At 26.1% G+C, this 18,786-nt stretch overlaps 3 protein-coding genes across 3 annotated transcripts; 1 reads left to right on the top strand and 2 right to left on the bottom strand.

Annotated features, from left to right (window-relative positions):
• Nucleotides 1-296: 296 nt before the first annotated feature.
• LOC132924565 (pre-mRNA-splicing factor SPF27-like) lies at nt 297-5,505 on the bottom strand. The gene is made up of 6 exons (XM_060988944.1): nt 5,328-5,505; nt 2,171-2,290; nt 2,008-2,100; nt 1,650-1,822; nt 751-861; nt 297-680 (listed from the first exon to the last, which is right to left on the bottom strand). Exons 2-6 carry the CDS (start codon nt 2,243-2,245, stop codon nt 485-487), a joined length of 648 nt encoding a protein of 215 aa, XP_060844927.1. The 5' UTR covers nt 2,246-2,290; nt 5,328-5,505; the 3' UTR covers nt 297-484.
• A 608-nt stretch (nt 5,506-6,113) lies between these two features.
• Nucleotides 6,114-9,922, top strand: LOC132926359 (protein TRC8 homolog). The gene is made up of 9 exons (XM_060990710.1): nt 6,114-6,524; nt 6,603-6,841; nt 6,910-7,238; nt 7,299-7,489; nt 7,595-7,850; nt 7,917-8,146; nt 8,205-8,451; nt 8,509-8,832; nt 9,656-9,922. The coding sequence occupies exons 2-9, from the start codon at nt 6,652-6,654 to the stop codon at nt 9,689-9,691; spliced, it is 1,803 nt and encodes a 600-aa protein (XP_060846693.1). The 5' UTR covers nt 6,114-6,524; nt 6,603-6,651; the 3' UTR covers nt 9,692-9,922.
• A 4,386-nt stretch (nt 9,923-14,308) lies between these two features.
• LOC132923726 (uncharacterized) lies at nt 14,309-17,899 on the bottom strand. The gene is made up of 5 exons (XM_060987675.1): nt 17,613-17,899; nt 15,857-16,496; nt 14,922-14,990; nt 14,717-14,809; nt 14,309-14,416 (listed from the first exon to the last, which is right to left on the bottom strand). Exons 1-5 carry the CDS (start codon nt 17,897-17,899, stop codon nt 14,309-14,311), a joined length of 1,197 nt encoding a protein of 398 aa, XP_060843658.1.
• Between the last annotated feature and the right edge of the window lie 887 nt (nt 17,900-18,786).

Genomic DNA, 18,786 nt, shown 5'->3' with positions numbered 1-18,786 from the left:
TACATTTTTTTTTTTTAGATTCTCAGCTTGAAATTAATGAGCATTGCTAGGCTTTATTTTAGTACTTTCGGATATGTATGACTTAAGTACAATGTAGTAGGTATCGTTAAGCCGCAAAATACTTATACTTTACAACCTAATGGTATGAATAATTCTAGAAATTTATTAAGCTACAATATTTATGTAGCTACTACATAAAATAATAATATTTACTAAACAATAGTGTATTTATTGTATCCTTACAACTTAAGATTAGCAAATCAAATTATATTATAATATATACGTAACTAGTGAAATTTATCATGATAGTATAACTATCAAACATTTTTAATACTTGTGTTTTTTAAACATAGTTTTTAAGTTTGATATAGGTAAAATGATTTATTTTTGCACATTTTTTTTACACGGAAATACACAATTGTGAAAAAATAGTAAATGAGAATGTTGTTATTTATAGTTATGAAAAAAGGTAAAATAACATTTTTTAATCTGCAGTATTCATTCTTTGTGGTTTGGCTGATTCATAAGTTCTTATTTGTTTTTCAAAATTAGCACATGCCAATTCTATTTCATAATACTTGTTCACCAATCCTACCCAATTGGCTTTTAATTCTCGTAATTGTTCAGCTATTTGCAACTGCACATTCCAATGTTGGAAATTAATTTTTTTAATAAGTTTTCTAAAAAAAAAAACAAATTATTAATAAATGTAATAAGCATGTAACTATAGTCTTAAAAATGTATATTTACTTCAACTTAGTTACTTGTGTCTGCGTAGCAGTAATACATGTCATTAGAACTTCTAAATAAGATTTCCAAGCATCTATATTATAATCCTTCATCAGTCTTAGGTTTGTAATTCTGTTAGACAAAAGTATTTTTAGTACATAATCTACTTAAATAAGGCTTTAGTAAGAGAAGGTCATAAATAGATATCATATTTAGAGTACAGTAAAATCAGTAAATAATGAGTAAATATAATAACTAGTATAATTGAACAACCAATTTAAGAAATTACATAAAGACACAAAATATTGAAAATTGAGATAATGCGTATAGTGTGTTATACTGTATCTATGGATAAATTCATTATGAGTAAAAAATAAAAATATTTAATTACCAAATAATTAGTTCATTGCAGTAATTTACTACTCCTTTTTGTGCTGTCATTAAAAAAAAATATAGGTGTACTTGGGGCTGACTGATTATTTGAGAATTAATAAAAATTCAATACAATTCTATGGTAATTCAGCTCCACATTTACACCACGGAGATTTCGCCTATTGTAGAAACAATGGAAGTCCAAAAACTTTACATGCACCTCCTTCCATAGGGCAAAACGTAGTTATTTTTTTTTAAATTGCGTATTTTGTTGAGTTTTTCCCATTAGACAACTCTGTAGCTGAGAGTGTAAAAACAGTTTTTTTATTGTTTTCTTTGAATGTTCAATTATAATATTTACAATAATGTTAATGGATATTAATCAGGATAGCTTAAGCCACATTGGTTGAGTGTGATTAAGAGACATGGCAGATTTGAGACTCAGTTGGTATGGGGACCTAAATTATATATGTAACTGGGAAGACTGGTAGAATTGTTATTAAAGGACCTAAATAGTCTGTAACCTAAAAAAAAATAATATAAAATACCTTGTAGCTTGATTTTTTAGTTGAGCCATTGCATTTTCTAAGCAATCATTCCAAGCAGACATATCTGAAAGTTGTCCAGCTGGTGGTGGAAGTAGCTCATAGCGTTTCATATTCATTATTTTCACAGGAAGATGCCTCTCAAGTCTATTAAACTCTGCGCGCATTATTTCTGTCTATTGATTAATAACAATATGTCATTATTATAATTTTTAACATGATGTATTAGACAATTAAATTAGTAAATATATCAAATTAAATAGTTCTTAACATATTTTATACTCTATGATGGTATCGTGGTGATACTAGTTAATAATTTACTAATTATGAAGAAATAAATACTTGAAATTAAAATAATTACTTCAAACACTGATATATTGAGTGCTGGCAAATGTTCAAGATAGTTTTTCGATGGCCTGTAATTACGTTTTTCATCTTCTACCATACTAATCGCCTGTCAGTAAATTGAAGCGGATAATTAGTGTTAGTTACAAAAACAATATGGATATATCAAAACTACTTACAACTTCAAGAATGTCTGGATCGTCATACCCTTGATCAATATACGGGAGAGCATCAACAATAATTTCACTGGCCATTGTTGAAATCCTGGTATTACTTTATTTTTATCCAAAGGCGATTAGCTAGAAATTCAGGAAATAAAAATGGTGATGAGATTGCAACACCAATTTTTTTTTTACAGATTCGGATAAGGTATTTTTCTAGACAATTTTTACATAAAAAGTTTTTTTCTAATTATAAAATTGGCAAAATATAATGGTAAGAATTTGTTTAAATAAAAAAATTTAATAGGATCCTCCAAAAAATATTATATAAGACTTAATGTACTTCCTGACAGGTTTCTGTACAAGCAATTTGACATATTACATGAGTTTAAAAAATTAGAAAACAAAGAAATTATTAATACTTGTGAAATAAGAGTACATAACATTAACGTATCTTACACTAAAAAAGATTTGAATGTTTATGTTTAATTCTATGCCTTTACATCTAAAAAAAATATGTTTTTCATAACATTGGAAGAAAACTAGGTTATTTATGTAATAACAAAATTATATTTAACTACTTAATAGAAAATCTTAATTTGTAGACTTTTAGTCATTGCTTTACTTATAGAAAATTAATCTTGTAATAATTAAAATTATATGTTAATTTTTTTCTTTTTACTTTATCTTATTTTATCTATTTTGTTCTCTTTTTTATATATTTATTTTCAGTTTATAAACAACTCATTTGACCCACCACAAGCTATGCTTACTGGGGTAAATTAGTCAAAATGTATTGTATTGTAAATTGTATTTTAATTTGATTTTTTAAATAAATAAAAAAAAAAAAAAATCATCTATATATAAGATCATCCATCTGAAATATTTAGTGGTACCTCTTAGCGTGAACATACTGTATAATAATGATAATCTCTTACTATAAGCCAGTTCAGAGATAACTAATAAAGTAATAATAGGTAAATAGATAATCATTAACCAATAACTTGGTCTATGAGGTACCTAAATATCTATACTTATTACCAGTAGACAATAGTCAAAATTCATAAATACTATAAATATTTGGTAAATTTAGAGTAAATACAACTTTAAATTATTAAAATAAATAAAATGAAAATAAATTAGTTTTATTAAAAACTGTATCATTGCTTGTACAAACCAAGATACCAAGTTATTAGTGATAAGCTAACTGTCAAATAACTTATTTAAAAAAAATTATTATGAATAGTAATCATAACGCCTTATCGCAGTAACATAAATAAGAATTTTTTAAGTATTAAAGAACTTATACTATGTTTTAACATTTTAAATTAAATTTTTATAAAAAATTGTTTAAAAAACAGAATTAAAATTGGACAGTAATATCAATTTTAATATTGAGGTAAATAATAATTTTTAATTTTAATTTAGTAATTTCCCATATATTTTATAATTTAGTATTAAACACAAATTATTTCATAATAAGTATTTTCTAACGTACCTATATCTATTTTAGATGATTTTAATTTAAAACTAAAATATATATATATAATAATAATATATAATTTATAAATATTTGAAAATAATTGTATCAATTATTAATACTCACTAAAATGGTAATAATAAGCAAATGAAATGATCTACAGCCGAGTGCTAAATTTTGATATATACAATAAAAGTAAAAAGTAGGTATATAACCAAAGTAGTGAAAAATCATAAACAAAGATACATTGTCTAATATTAATGTAATAAATCTAACGTTTTCTAGTACCTAAATAGTGTTGTACTTGTCTGATTAATAACGTAGAGTACCTATTTTGTGATAAAAGTTTGTTAAGTTTAGGTTATACTCCAAACACAATATTAAAATTACCTATTAATTTAAATGATTATAACCTAACCTGTTGCAATGTCTATGTAGATTACTTTGAAGACAAATCATATAAATGCATAAGCAATCTAAACACAGCATACAATTAACACTATAAAGCTACAAATACACTTCACCAAAAGTTAAATAACGACAATGCTGCAATTATTCTCTCGATGCTCTGGCCATTGAGATCTTTTCACACGACAAATTGTTAATAGCGGTCATACCAGCAAAACATATATACTCGAAGCCTAACCTCAAAAATAATCCGAACTTACGATGTAAGGGCATCTGTCCAAGGGGTGTCCCCATATGACAAACACCCCATTCAGTTTATAGAGTATTGACACTAGGTACGCAAATGACAAATATGCCTACTATTGCTTGCCGCCCTAACGACCATGGCCTTTGGATGATGGAGATACCTATGGTGGGTCGTATAACGCCGTTCATGATACCAGTCGACGGAAACGACGAGTTTTCAAAAATACATAGCGCCAGCGTTAAAATAAATACGCGTATATGACTTACTTGGGTACTGTAAAAATTATTATAGTCGCAAAACGAAGAAAAGTTCTAAAGAGAACACATTTTGACAATTGAACAAATTATGACTAATACATATTAATATAATATTGTGACTTTTCGAATGCCATGATCATGATATAATTTATATCAGTAACAGATGATATTAACGAGTAATGGTTGATAGTTTTTATAATCGGAAGAGAGAAAGAAAAAGATAGGTCATAGGGTGATGACGGCGAATAGCCGAGATAAATACCATATAAATAAATGACATAAACACATAATAGGTATGTAATTATTGTAGAATCGACATAGGCAACATCGCCACATCGGTTAAGACTGAGGAATGCAGTGTTGTAAAATACATGTATTTTGTCATGGTAATAATCTAAATAATGACTAACAATTTTTAAAAGGTCATATTTGTCAAAGTACCTAATTTTTATTTTTATCATAAGAGTTTCCCGAAAGATTGTATTTTTGCTAAAAATGTAGTACCTACTATAAGATACTGTCTTAAATCGTGGTACCTACCTACGTATCTTAGATTATAATTACGATGATTTAAGGTGCCTATAGTAGCTGATACAGATTATACTCGGAGTATGCCTGTAACTATAAGATAGGTATAGACAATTATATCATGAATTATAGTACATAATAACTATTGTGACCAGAAAAATAACAGCTAATAATTTTATTGATATTAAACATTGCAGGTAATGGGCCAATGGGTAAATGGATACAGCATTTTCCATTTTCATTGGGCATACTTACGCTTATTAACATACACAATTGAGAGAGAAACGATAGTTCTCACTCGCACTATGAAAGTTTCGATAAAAACATGTAAAAACGATTAATACATACTAACATTTAAATAAAAGTAAACAAAATTGTAACGGAACGCTATCAGATTGTTGTATTGGCCATGTATATGATACGTAAACTGGGGCTGACTTGCAAATTTTAATTGTTTATAGTCCTTAGACCAGTGTTTCCCAACTTCTTTTACTCGCTGGACCTCTTTGCAGGAGCTTGAACGTTTTGTGGAACCCCCATATAATTTTTGGGGCTTTTCCATGTTCAAATTATAATTCAAATCAAAAATATTATTAATTAATTTATATTTTCCCAAATATCTCACGGAACTCTTGGCACCGACTGATGAAACCCTTAGGGAAACACCAGTTGGGAAACACTGCCTTAGACAATGTATCCGTATCAATCGAGTAGTACCTACCTACCTACCTAATTTGATGATTACACTGTGCAAGTAACACATTTTCATTTAATTTTAATAGAAATTTCATAATGTACCTAATTTGTTTTGTTAATATATAATATCATATTATCATCATAATATTAGCATATTATAGGTTAGTAGGTACCAAATAGAATAATAATTCTATGGTAAGTACGAAAACCGCGGTTAACACAATATGTTAACCCGTGGTAAAGACCAGTGCGCAGTAACCGCCGTTATCATCACGACGAAGATAGCACCGACTGATTTGAGTTTATAAATTTACAACGGTTTTGAATCGTTCAGCTGTATAGGCAGTAGGCACTATAGGCCGTAGGTGACTGCCGTTTTATGTTCGATAATTCGATGTGTTCGAGTTCCGCAGTTTGAGGTCGGAGCTGTGAAGGTGATGAGGTTAGAATTGAATCTTGATATTGAATTAATGACATTGTAATTCAATACTCTGTTAGCCGACACAACTGATATCCCACTGTTAACCTCACAATACATAACAACTTCATTGCGTCTATTTTACTTCTGTGTAAATACATAGATTGAAACAAACTACGTATACGCTTATCTATCTATACATATCTGTGTTTAGTATTAGTTTATTTATCGCCCAGAAGCTTCTGTGCGAGTGAGAACAATTATTTCTATTTAATAACTACTCGTCATTGTTAGTTGCACCTGTGGTTGTTGAATGTCGATTTCTTAGTGACCTTAAAGTATGTATTATCATATTATTTTGTACGATTTAATATGTCAATATTAACAAAATATTCGAAACTGGTATTTACTTTCAGGTTTTATTACTCTGTGATATTTAATTAAATATTTAATACAACTGCCATCATGAGACTCTGTGATTTTTTGAGAGTCCCAGCTTTATTTATTATGGACCAAATATTCAAAATTAGTTTCGGGTTTGAAAATCTTGATGTTATAATAATTAATTTGAATAATACCTCCAAGAATGGTGACTTTACACAATACTACAACCTCATATTTCTATTCTTCATCAAAATAATAGTATCTTGTTTAAGTAAGTGTAATATATTTTCATTTAAAAATATAATAAAAACATCCATTAATTTAGTATTATTTTATTAGTATTTGGTTCATCATTATGTTTATTGGCTCTACCTACTCGGTACTTGTACCTAGTATACTTACATTCAGTTTCTGTTTGTGTTGTACTTTTATCTTATTGGGCAAATACAGAAACACTAAATGTTTTATCGGAGAAATATGAAAACTTTATAACAATTATGATAAACGGAGCTGTAACATCGGATGTAGATATAATTATACATCATTTTAAACAATTACAAATAGTAAATGTCCTATACTTGTTATTCTTTAATGTAATACTACAGATTTTTCTATCACAAGTATTTGACTTTTTACAAGTTTGTACCACTAATCATTCCAACCATAAAGTAAATATCCATTTAAATTAACTTCTATTTTGAATAGAAATAATATTTTTAATTTTTCAGGTTTTTAATGTAGGTTTTATTATGCCTACTATAATAGCATTAATACCTGGTTCGCATGAATTTTTAAATACAGTATCTGTGTTATTAACATTGTTGCCATTGTTTGTCATGCTAAAAACATTATTGCTAAATATATTTACAATAATAGATTTATTTTGCCATGGATATAATCATATCCGATTGACCATTAAGTAAGATCATTTTATACATAGTTTTATAATCATATATGCCTATAATAACTATAATCTTAACATATTCCATGCAGACTATTTGATAAATTAAGTATTTTGTTCCAGTACTTATGAAATAAATAACCTTATTATAATTGAATGGTCTCGTCTCAAAATCCCAAGTGTTTTACGAATATTTTGGGCTATGCGAGTATTGGAACAAATGGCATACTTGTTAACTCAGAAGGAAATAAAAAATGAAACCTTGTTTAAAGTTATAAAATATTTGTTGATTAAAGGTTGTAATACATTTACTGCAGTTTTAGGAATGACAAGTTTTGTATCATACTTTTTCCAATATCTAGGAGTATTCATTCGATGGGTAAGATAACTAAGATTCTAAAATGGGTTTGAATATTAAAATATTTTTAATAGTTTATTTATTTAGATACTGTTGACTGAAGATGTGGAACAGATTAATATTGAAAATGTGTTGGCAGTATTATTTTATTTACTAGCTATACAAACTGGACTAACAGTCACAGAGCCAGAAGAGCGTTTTATACAACTCTATCGAAATTTTTGTTTAACTTGTGGTATCCTATTAATTTACGTCCATGGTTTAGTTAATCCATTATTATTATCTTTGAGTATTTCTCAAAATTCCTCACTTAATAGGTATTATATTAATTATTACCAATGATATTTAAAAATTAATTTTGTTTAATTTTTTTAGGCATTTAAGACCTCTTTTAGTTTGCGGATTTCTTTTAGTGTTATCATATAATATATTGGCATACTTGTGGTCTTACAATTTATTGAACAATTGGCTACTTGCATTTTCTTCCTTAAACATTCAAATTATTATAAAAGTATTGGTAACATTAGCTATCTATTCATTAAATATAATTAATGAAAATTATATATTATTTGATGAGAAATTGGATGATTATGTGTTCTATATTAAATCATTGGGCAGTGTGGTAATTTTAGAATTTCTTTAAATTTTTTCATAGTTAAGATTAAAATTTTTATTTTAGGTGAATTTTTGTTTTGGAGTCTGTATTTTTCTAAATGGTGTTTATAATACAGCTTTTGTATCTGATAGTGTAATCCATACACCCTTGATGTGCTTAGATGCATATTTAATCATATGGTGTGGCATTAGGGATGGATGGAAAATATTCATTAGACGTCGTCTAGCTATGCTTAAAATTGAATCATTAGCAGATGCAACTAATGAACAATCATTAGAAATTAATGATAATTGTCCCATATGTTTTCAAAAAATGGTTTCTGCAAAAATTACTAATTGCAATCATTTTTACCACGGTACATGTCTGCGTAAATGGCTCTATTTACAGGTAAATAATTATTTAATATATTTTTATTATAATTAATAATATAAAATAAATCAATAAAGTTAGTTTTAAGTTAATACTCAAATATGGCAAATACTACAGAAAAAATGTAATGTAATTTAATATATAAGATTATTTAAAAATAATATATTAAGAGGATGTAGTACCCGCATGTGTTGTCTCTGTCTTACACATGTACAAGTACAACATAGCAAATTTTTGTTTACCAGTTTCAATATTGTGCTGTTAGTTTTGATATTAGTGTGAACTGACCTATTATAAAATTTAAAGGTAAGATTATTATCCAGAGCCCCACGGAAGTCTTTTATTGATATTATTATTCTTAAATAAGTTACGATCTTTTTGAAACTGCATATTTTAAAATGATCATAATTTACTTAAAAATAACACTAATATCAAAACTAACAGCACAATATTGAAACTGGTGAACAAAAATTTGCTATGTTGTATGTGTGTAAGACGAAGACAACACATGTGGGTACTACGTCCTCTTAACAGTAATTATTAGTTGGTATTTGATTTTAAATACAGGTACTTTAGAAAATATTAAAATTTTATGTTTGAGTACTTTTTTTAAAAATCATTTAAATAACAATTTTGAGTAAATATTTTTAAAATTATTTTAATAATTTAACTTAATAATTTTTATTTAAGTAACTAGTTAACAAAAGCTGCCTATTACAGTAATACAAAGTCTATTCTATAAATTACCAATTCAATTTATACAAAAATGTTGTAATTAACTAAATTGTAAATAATTTAATTTTTGTTGTTTTTTATAATTTTACTTTATTTTCTGTTTTAGGATTACTGTCCAATGTGTCATGCAGTTGTATCCTAGGCATAATTGTCAACTATCTGTAGCCTAGTGAATAAAGATAGAATATGAGATAGAATATAAACCATTTTAAAGGTCTTCAAAATGTTTTTGAAGTTGATAATTTTTAGATAATTTTAATTGATTATATTTTTTATTAAAGATAAAATGTATACCTAATATTATATCCTTGACAACTTTACAATTGTAATTAAAATAATTGATTTAATTTTGTACTTAACATATATTTACTATACGGCCATTTTGCTCAAGATTTTTTTTAACTATCAAGAATAAAGAATTTAATCAATATTCAATATTTTCAAAATTAAAAATTTGATTTAATTATTTTAAGATAATTTAACAACATACTTTCTTATGTATACTATATATTATACTGATGTTATCTTTGTTTATATACTTTAAATATTTGTTATTTGTCTGGTTTTTATGTAAAATGTATTTTATAATTGTATTGATTTATTATCAATGATCAATTATTTCAGTACATTACACATATATTTTTAAAGTTTTATTTATTAAAATTAATATATTTTATTTAATAATATATATACCGTATTATTTCTTAAAATTATGCCATACTCATTTGTATTTTTATGCTGTCTGCGTCTTTCAGATTAACAGTATGGGTAGCACATTTGAGTTAAGCTGTTCCAATTTTGTAATTAGAGATTTTATCTATTATCAAATTTAAACTTAATTATTTGTAATTTCTTATGAGCTTTTAACTATATTTTAAGTTCTAGGCAAGTTAAGAAATTTTTTATTAGGATAATTGGAATAGATCAGCACCTAAATTTCTATTATTAGGTCACCATACAATTATTTTAATAATAATACAATATATCTATGTATATTTTTTTTTCAATCCCAATTATTTTGAAAAGTACCGTGAATTTCTTTTTGTCCCCCAAAGTAAAATTTAGGTCAATTCTAACATAAAATTTGCAATTAGAAACCATGGCTCATGGTGATTGTTTGAGAATTTTTTTCTACAAGAAAAATATTTTCATACTATGCACACCCGTCACCCACGCACAAAATAATAATGGTAATAAAAAAAAAAACATATTTTAGGGTTATAGTAAAAGAAAAAATATAGTTGGATAATTATAATAAAAATGTATATAAATAAATAACAGTTTTGTACACAGAAATTATAAAATTGTCTGCACAGTAGGTATTTTTGATCACTAAAACTATTTTAATTTATTTTAAAAATATAATGTAATTATGTAATGTAAACCTAACCTAACCTAACGATTCTGTACGGAGATGATTTGTCAATAGGATATATTATAATATAGATTACCTATATTAATACATCATTATTTTACTCGATTTCGTAAAAAATTAAATTTCATACGCTTATAAAATTTTTTCTTTATTGATTTTGGAGTTTTTTTTTTACAGTTATTTGAAGAAAAATTTATGAAGAACCTTGTGTTGGGTTTTTAACCTTAGATATAAACCACAAAATTTTTATGAATTTTAAACTTCAAGTAATAAACCATATATTCAATTTTAAAGATTTTTTGAAAAGCCAAATTTTTTTATCGGCATTCCAAGAAAAGAAATTTAGAAAAATCAAAAATTTCAATTGTCAATAAATATGACTGAAAAAAATTCAAAATATTTTGAAAATTTAATCGTAAATAGATAACGCTAATATAAACATTTGGTGAAAATTTTAACCTCTATAAAGTTAGCAGCACAACTATGGCAGAAACCTATGAAATACATCCAACAAACTTGTTGGACATTGATGGATTACTCCCAGACTTTGTTGAACTTTCATTTTAAAGTTAGAACTTTAGACACTTTTATGCTATCAACTATACTCCAACAGCACGACTATATGTCAGCCAACTTTCACCCCTATCAAAATGTCAAGCTAAATTTGTTGGACTTTGTTGGAACACTCCAAAAATTTGTTGGCCATTATTATCACCGGTAGAGCATTTACAAAGTTTCACTGCCAACAAACGACTTTATGTCATCCAAATTTCATCGCTATAAAAAAATGTTGAGCTTGATTTTTTAAAACTTATGCTATATACAGAGATTAGACTTAATAAGGATACAATTTTTTTTTTACTTTCAGACCAATTTTTTTAAATTTTAAATTAAGTTATATTAAAACTTTTTTTTATACTTTACCTAGTCAGTTGATTTAATCATATTATATCATTATAATTTTCATATTTTTAATTGTATAACTTTAAGTTATTTAATCAACTCTATTATTATTCATTTTACATTAAAAAAAACAAAATGCTACTTATGTTGAAATTGAATTATTATTACAAATTTTTAAGCTTTTATTATGTTATTGATAACTAAAACAATGAATAAGTAAAACATTTAAGTATTGATAATTTAAAATTATAAAAAATTGTTGAGTGACAGTAAAAAAAAAAATTGTATCCTTATTAAGTCTAATCTCTGTATATAGCACAACTTTTAAAAAATCAAGCTCGAAATTTTTTATAGGGGTGACATTTGGCTGACATAAATTCGTGCTGTTAGAGTATAGTTGGCAGCACAAAAGTGTCTAAAGCTCTAACGTTAAAATGAAAGTCCAACAAAGTCTGGGAGTAATCCAACAATGTCCAACAAGTTACCAATAAATTTGTTGGATGTATTTAATTAGGTGTCTGCCATAGTTGTGCACTTGTGCTGCTAACTTTATGAAGGTAAATTTTAAGTATTTATAATGATTAGATTTTGAGTTACAGTAAATTAAAAAAATTGATTTTGTCGAAAATTGGTTATGCGTAAAAATATCTGTTTTTCAGTTACTTTTTAAGGGTTTTTCCTGAAACATTTGAAAGCTACTGGCCATTGTTTACTTTTGACCCCGGAATACCAATTAGATTCATTTTCCTTTTCAATAAGGGGCTGAAATAAAAAAAATCAAAGCACTATTACTACTCCAAAACGTGATGACACACAAAAAAATAAAATAAAAAAAAAACACATCATTGTAAAATCAATACATTCATCACTTGATTCAGAATCTAAAATATTTTATTAATATATAAAAATGTATAGGTATGAAAAAAAATAGAAAGATAATTTAGAATAAGTATATAAAGTAATAATTTCCAAGTTGAATAAATTATGTCTAAAAGACACTGGAAATTTTATCTTTATAGTTTAAAGTTTAAGTTAATATAGGGTTTTTAAGTCACACCAGTATTAGCATTGTTTATTACAAAATTGTATACAGTGACTAGTTTATATGAGAACTACATACTAAACATACCTATGTATTATTTACTTTGTATAAACATCTTAGACATTGGTATACAAAGTCCGGGCATTGGTATTACAATGACTGATGTATCCACTTATTGGATCGTAACATATACATACAGACGGAGATATTAAGTGTACCTAGCAGGCGTATTGCCATGGATTAAAATAATTATTTAGATCAATTAAACTTGAAATAGTAGTTTATTTTGTTTAACATAAATAAGTTTTATAAAGAGTACAATAGTGTGAGATGTGAAGGTGCCGAGGACTCAACGGGTTAGGTACCTACATCGGCTACATCTGAAAATGCTGTAATGTTTGGTATCTTTGTTCTTTTACTCCTAGACCAGATGTCTTTAAATTGGCCATGGCTTTTCTGGCAGCAGCTTATTATATGCGATAATAGATATTAGGTATGATATAGTATAATACTATAAGTATAATATTATGTATCATACGTGTATGGAGGAGCCAAGGAGCGATGATATGGTAATAACTATAATAAGCTTGGCGGATACAAATTAGATTAAAATAAGTGGTACATAAATTCGATTTATTATTAATGAATTCATTTTATAGAATTATTTTGTTGACTACTTTTTACATATTATACAAAAACTTATTATTAGTTGTGTGCCAAACAAACGTGTGGTTGCCGGTTAGTGACTCCACTCACCACGAGACAATTTTACAATATAGATAGTGACAGCTGAAGCACAACAAACATGATTTTTTTTTATCGTTATATCATATGTATCCACGCTGCGATGTTGAACCACATAAAAAGGTGTCGCTATAATATAATTATATAAATAGTGTCGTACTGTCGTCAAGAAAAAAGAAGGATATACAACTATCGAATTTTAAATTTTAATATAATATTCGTTTAATTATGTTGAACATTTTTGCTAATTGATTGCAAAAAAATTACATAAATTTAGTAACTTCTCGTACAAATCAAGGTTTTCATTGATTATAATATAATACAGTAAAATTCCGTTACAACAAACTCCAAGGGACCGATTTTTTTTTGTTATAACGGAAATTTCGTTGTAACGAAAATTCGAATAAGCTCTTTATAAGCCCTGCTTTTCGGCAGGGAACTTCTATGACTTTCGTTATAACGGGATTTTTCGTTGTATTGGTATATGTTGTAACGGGAATTTATTGTATTTATAATGTTTCTCCCACTTAAATTATTATAATATACACATTTTATAACAGTATATATCGAGTTGATAATATAATATTGCACAATTTTGTAACTTGGTTATAATTAAAAATGTCAATAAATGTTGAGAAAATAAACTAATTTATAAATAAATTTTAATATTTACTTAAATTATTGGATTTTTTAATTTATAACTTTCCCAAGAAGTTTATAGTGTCATTGTTAAATTTTAATATAACTGGGTGATTTTTCATCTGTATCAAAGTAATTATTCCACTAATCAATAATACAAGAATCTGTAAAAGAAAAACTAATTTACGTTAACTGATCAAAACACGCGAAACAAATACAAAATAAAATAATTGTTGAATTGTCAGGCATAGTAGCGTATAACAATATTAGAATCTTAAGATTTTCAACCGGCATTCGAAGACATATTAATGTAGGAAAAAATATATTGTTATTGAAAATATGCCGTGAAAATAAAACGATTAAAATCTAGTTGATTAAACATACAATGATAAATCAAACAATATATCGATAAATATAAATATAAAATTTTTAATATAATAGATGAAAAACGAGTAGGTACTTACTGATGTAACAAGATTCAAATTGATATAAAAAAATCCAAATGCTGAAATTTGGTCCGAATCGCAAGCTGATATTTGATTCATAAACATTTTTATCTGAATAATAAAACACTAATAGGTAATGACGAAATAAAAAAAAAATAGTAGATTTCTACAGTAAAAATATAAACTAATTATATAAAATACAAAATATATATATATTCATTACTTGTCGTTTAATGTCCAAGTGTAAATTGGAAATTTGATATAACCGTAGGTATGATATAATCTTCAATCGCTGTAAAAATAATTTGATAAAACGTATTTTTTATGGAATTTACCTCAGTACAGTTTAGATATATAATATTTATCTTTATGTTTAAATAATTTAATAACACGACCGAAAGTTAATTTATTTGAATCCATAGTTTTGTATTTATTTATATATTTTACGGAATAAGATAATTAAAGAAAACAATAAAAATATAGGGAATCAAATTCTTATGAACTACACGATTCTAATAAAATTTTTATAATGAGAATAGAATAGAATTTTATTGTAATTATTTATTTTCAAGACGGTCACATTTCGTAACAGTACCTAAATGTTTTATTGAAGATGTAATGCATCTAAATTTAAATAACTATTCACAGTTATATTCGTAGGTATGTGTTTTATAGTAAGATATTTGCAAAATAATTTACATTAAATATAATACGATAGGTATTTTGAGTTTGCATTTTTCGAAGGTTCATTTAAATACAATGACGTACCTAATGTTAATACAATAATAAATATTGCTTTAATTTTTAGTACATAATATACGCTTGTCCCTTTATGTAATTAATAAATTTATAGTATCCATACTAGGCACTTAAAGATCACTAAAATAATTAGTAGTAGTTCAATAATAGGTATGCCATTAAATTTTTGAATACAATCATCTGCATAAGAATTTAAGAAATGAGTGTTAAACGTATTCTTTGGAGAAAAAAACTACCTAGCAATAATATAATATATTATAGAAAATAAGTACCTATTTAAAAATATGATTTATTAGGAAAAGTTTAATGTTAAAAATCAGAAAATGAATAAATTAAGGTTTAATTGACGAGAATAATATGACGGTGACAGGGTTGAATAACATATTGATTACCACCTACCTTATCGTTTATGAATGAAACAAAAACGATAACTGACAGCAAAAACGTGACAATTTGTACGTGAACCATCAGTGGTAATATTTTTTCCCAGAAACCTTCTGTCGGATGTGAGCTAGTGGACCCTTCATTATTGATAACAATAAAATAAACACAGAGAAGCATATTAATAAAGCTGGACGAGAAGAAACCCAAAAGCATTGGGCCGTAACCAAGAGTAAACGCTTTTAACAGCTCGCATAGTTCGGAGTGTAACAGCCGCGTGTTTTCCATGACGTCCACTATTTGGTCGTGTGTCCAATGGCCAGGCACGATCGCTAAGCCGGCAGGAAGACAATTCCAAACATCGTTTAACGTCTGGAATCTGACGAACGTGTTTTGAAGAAAGAAACACGAAGTGATCGTAACTACATAATCCATAACATATGGTATACTGAACAATGCATAATGCAACAACGATACAATGTTGTGTATTTTTAGAAACCTCATATAAATAAAGAAGAATTTAAATCCAATAAAGTATACGAATATTGATATAAAAATCATATTCCATTGTTTTTTACTCCACGAACGCTTCGTGGTCAGTAAATTCGTTGCAAGTGGTTTGATTTTCCGATCAAACTCGATAATACCATTAATAAATCTGAAAACAACAATAATAAAAACGTATCAATGTTATTAGTTACCATGTGAATATGTGATAATATTTCTCTTAATACATATTTAATTTGAATACCGCTATTATCACAGAAAAGTTTTGATTTAACTAAGTGCACAAAAAACTTTGTCACTAAATTGGCAAATGAAAAGTGTGTTTATGTAAAAATATATAAATATATAAATATATCACATTTATCTATTAATTACAATGGAAGTTTATTAGTATATAACTGGTATTATTATTGTAATATTGAGAAATTAAATTTCGTAAGATTTAAATTTTATATTTTGAACGGATTATAGTAAGTACTCGAAATTAAGATTTTATATTTCAAACATTTTTTCTTTATTGTTTATTATTTTATATAAAGGATAAATCAAAATTATTTGACATATTACGCAGTAACTTTTATTCTATCCAACTATCTTATGTCTTATATAGGTATATATTTTTTAAATATCGTATAACAATTTTAATAGTGTTTTTTTTAATAAGATTAATATTTTTATGATGGGTAGAGTAGAAGGGTTGTAAAGGGTGGAATTTTAAAATCTGCCCGTAGGTGGCATATTTGTTAACCCAGTACTGCATATAATATAGATAAATCTTTCAATCTTTAAATTAGAAGATGGTTTTGATGAAAAAAACTAAATTAACAATTTGGAAATATATGAATGGGTAATAATTAGGTATAAAACAGCATTTTGACATCATTGATTTTTATTTGTTGTTATAATTCAAAAGTAAACATTTTAAATAGATTAAGGTTATTAAAATTATTATTAATTTACTTCAATTTTTTATATGGTTTAATTTTAGTTAAATATTTTAGAGTTTTGTTATTATGGGGCATGTGGAACAATTGAACAAACATATTATACACATTTCTGTTGTTGCTGTATATAGTGATTTCTCTATGGCATGTATTTTAGGTACTCCAAATTTTATTAAATATGTAAAATCAAATCAAACAAACAAATATTACGTCCTTAAGTAACTTATTTACAGTCTTGTAAAGTTTTTGAGTACATGTATCTAAATACAATTTTAAAAGTATCTTTTACAAGACTGATCATTTATGATATAGTTAATATATACTTGATTATCCGTTTTGTTGATAGTCTGGCTGCGATAATGATAATCCAAAATTTTATAGTATTTATAATTTGAAGTATATGAACTTCTGGATCAAATTGATGAAAATATAAAAAAGTGCATATCAACAACACAATCATTCGAGTTATTTCTAGTACTGCATGAAATGCAGAGTTTTTATTATGAGCCAACAATCCAGATGGTTCAACTGTATATGTAATATCAATTAAACCAATAGACTTAGATAAAATTAAAATAGGTCTTAAGGTTATGTGAAATGTAGTCGTCATTTCGATAAAGTTTGTTACTATAACTGAAATTAAAAGTTCTTTTATAATAAATATTTTTAGTAATGAAATATTGATAATATTTAAATTGATCGACCATAGTCCATAATAAATACAATAACAAAACATAATAATTTATTCACATAATATTATTACTCACCAGAAAATATTAAAACATATAATTGAATATTATCGTGAATGTTTAAATTTAATGTTATAGTTGTTGTATTTGTTGATTTTAGTAGCTATATTGTCTAGTTCGTAGTAATTTCTTCAAAACAATAAAATATGCAAATTCATTACAACAGGATAGGTGGAGAATATTATATAAATATTGACTTTGGAATTTAATAATATTTCAAAAGTGAGATTGTAGATGGTTATATGAGTATTATACATTGCGATAATTGTATTACAATTTAAATAATGTAATCAGCAGAGTTCATGTGTACAATAAACATTTGAATTGTTTGGATAGTTTTATAAATGTGGTTATATTATTAACATGAAAGTTAAAATACACCTATGTCCTTAATAATTAGAAAGGCTTGAAATGTTAAGTTTTATTTGATAATTTCTGAAATAACGCCGGTGTACCAGAATACCAGATAATAGGTATAAATTAAATTGATAGGTAGTTAGATACTTTTCACACAGTATTAACTATTTTACAACATTTAAAAAATAAAATTTCCAAAAATTTTACTTGCAAAAAATTCTAGATATATATGATAAGCTAATCATATGGATAAATGTTATATTTGTTTCCAGTGGCGTATTTTCAATTTTTTTCTGGGGGGGGGGGGTGTCTAATAAATTCGACATAATATAAATAGGTACTGATATAAATAAATAGTTTTTAATAGATTATAAGAATAAAAAATAGTTGT

Source organism: Rhopalosiphum padi, chromosome 3 (genome assembly GCF_020882245.1).
Source record: "Rhopalosiphum padi isolate XX-2018 chromosome 3, ASM2088224v1, whole genome shotgun sequence".
Lineage (NCBI taxonomy): Eukaryota > Metazoa > Arthropoda > Insecta > Hemiptera > Aphididae > Rhopalosiphum > Rhopalosiphum padi.
Note: the sequence above shows the minus strand (reverse complement) of the source record. Positions and strands in the feature narration are given on the sequence as shown.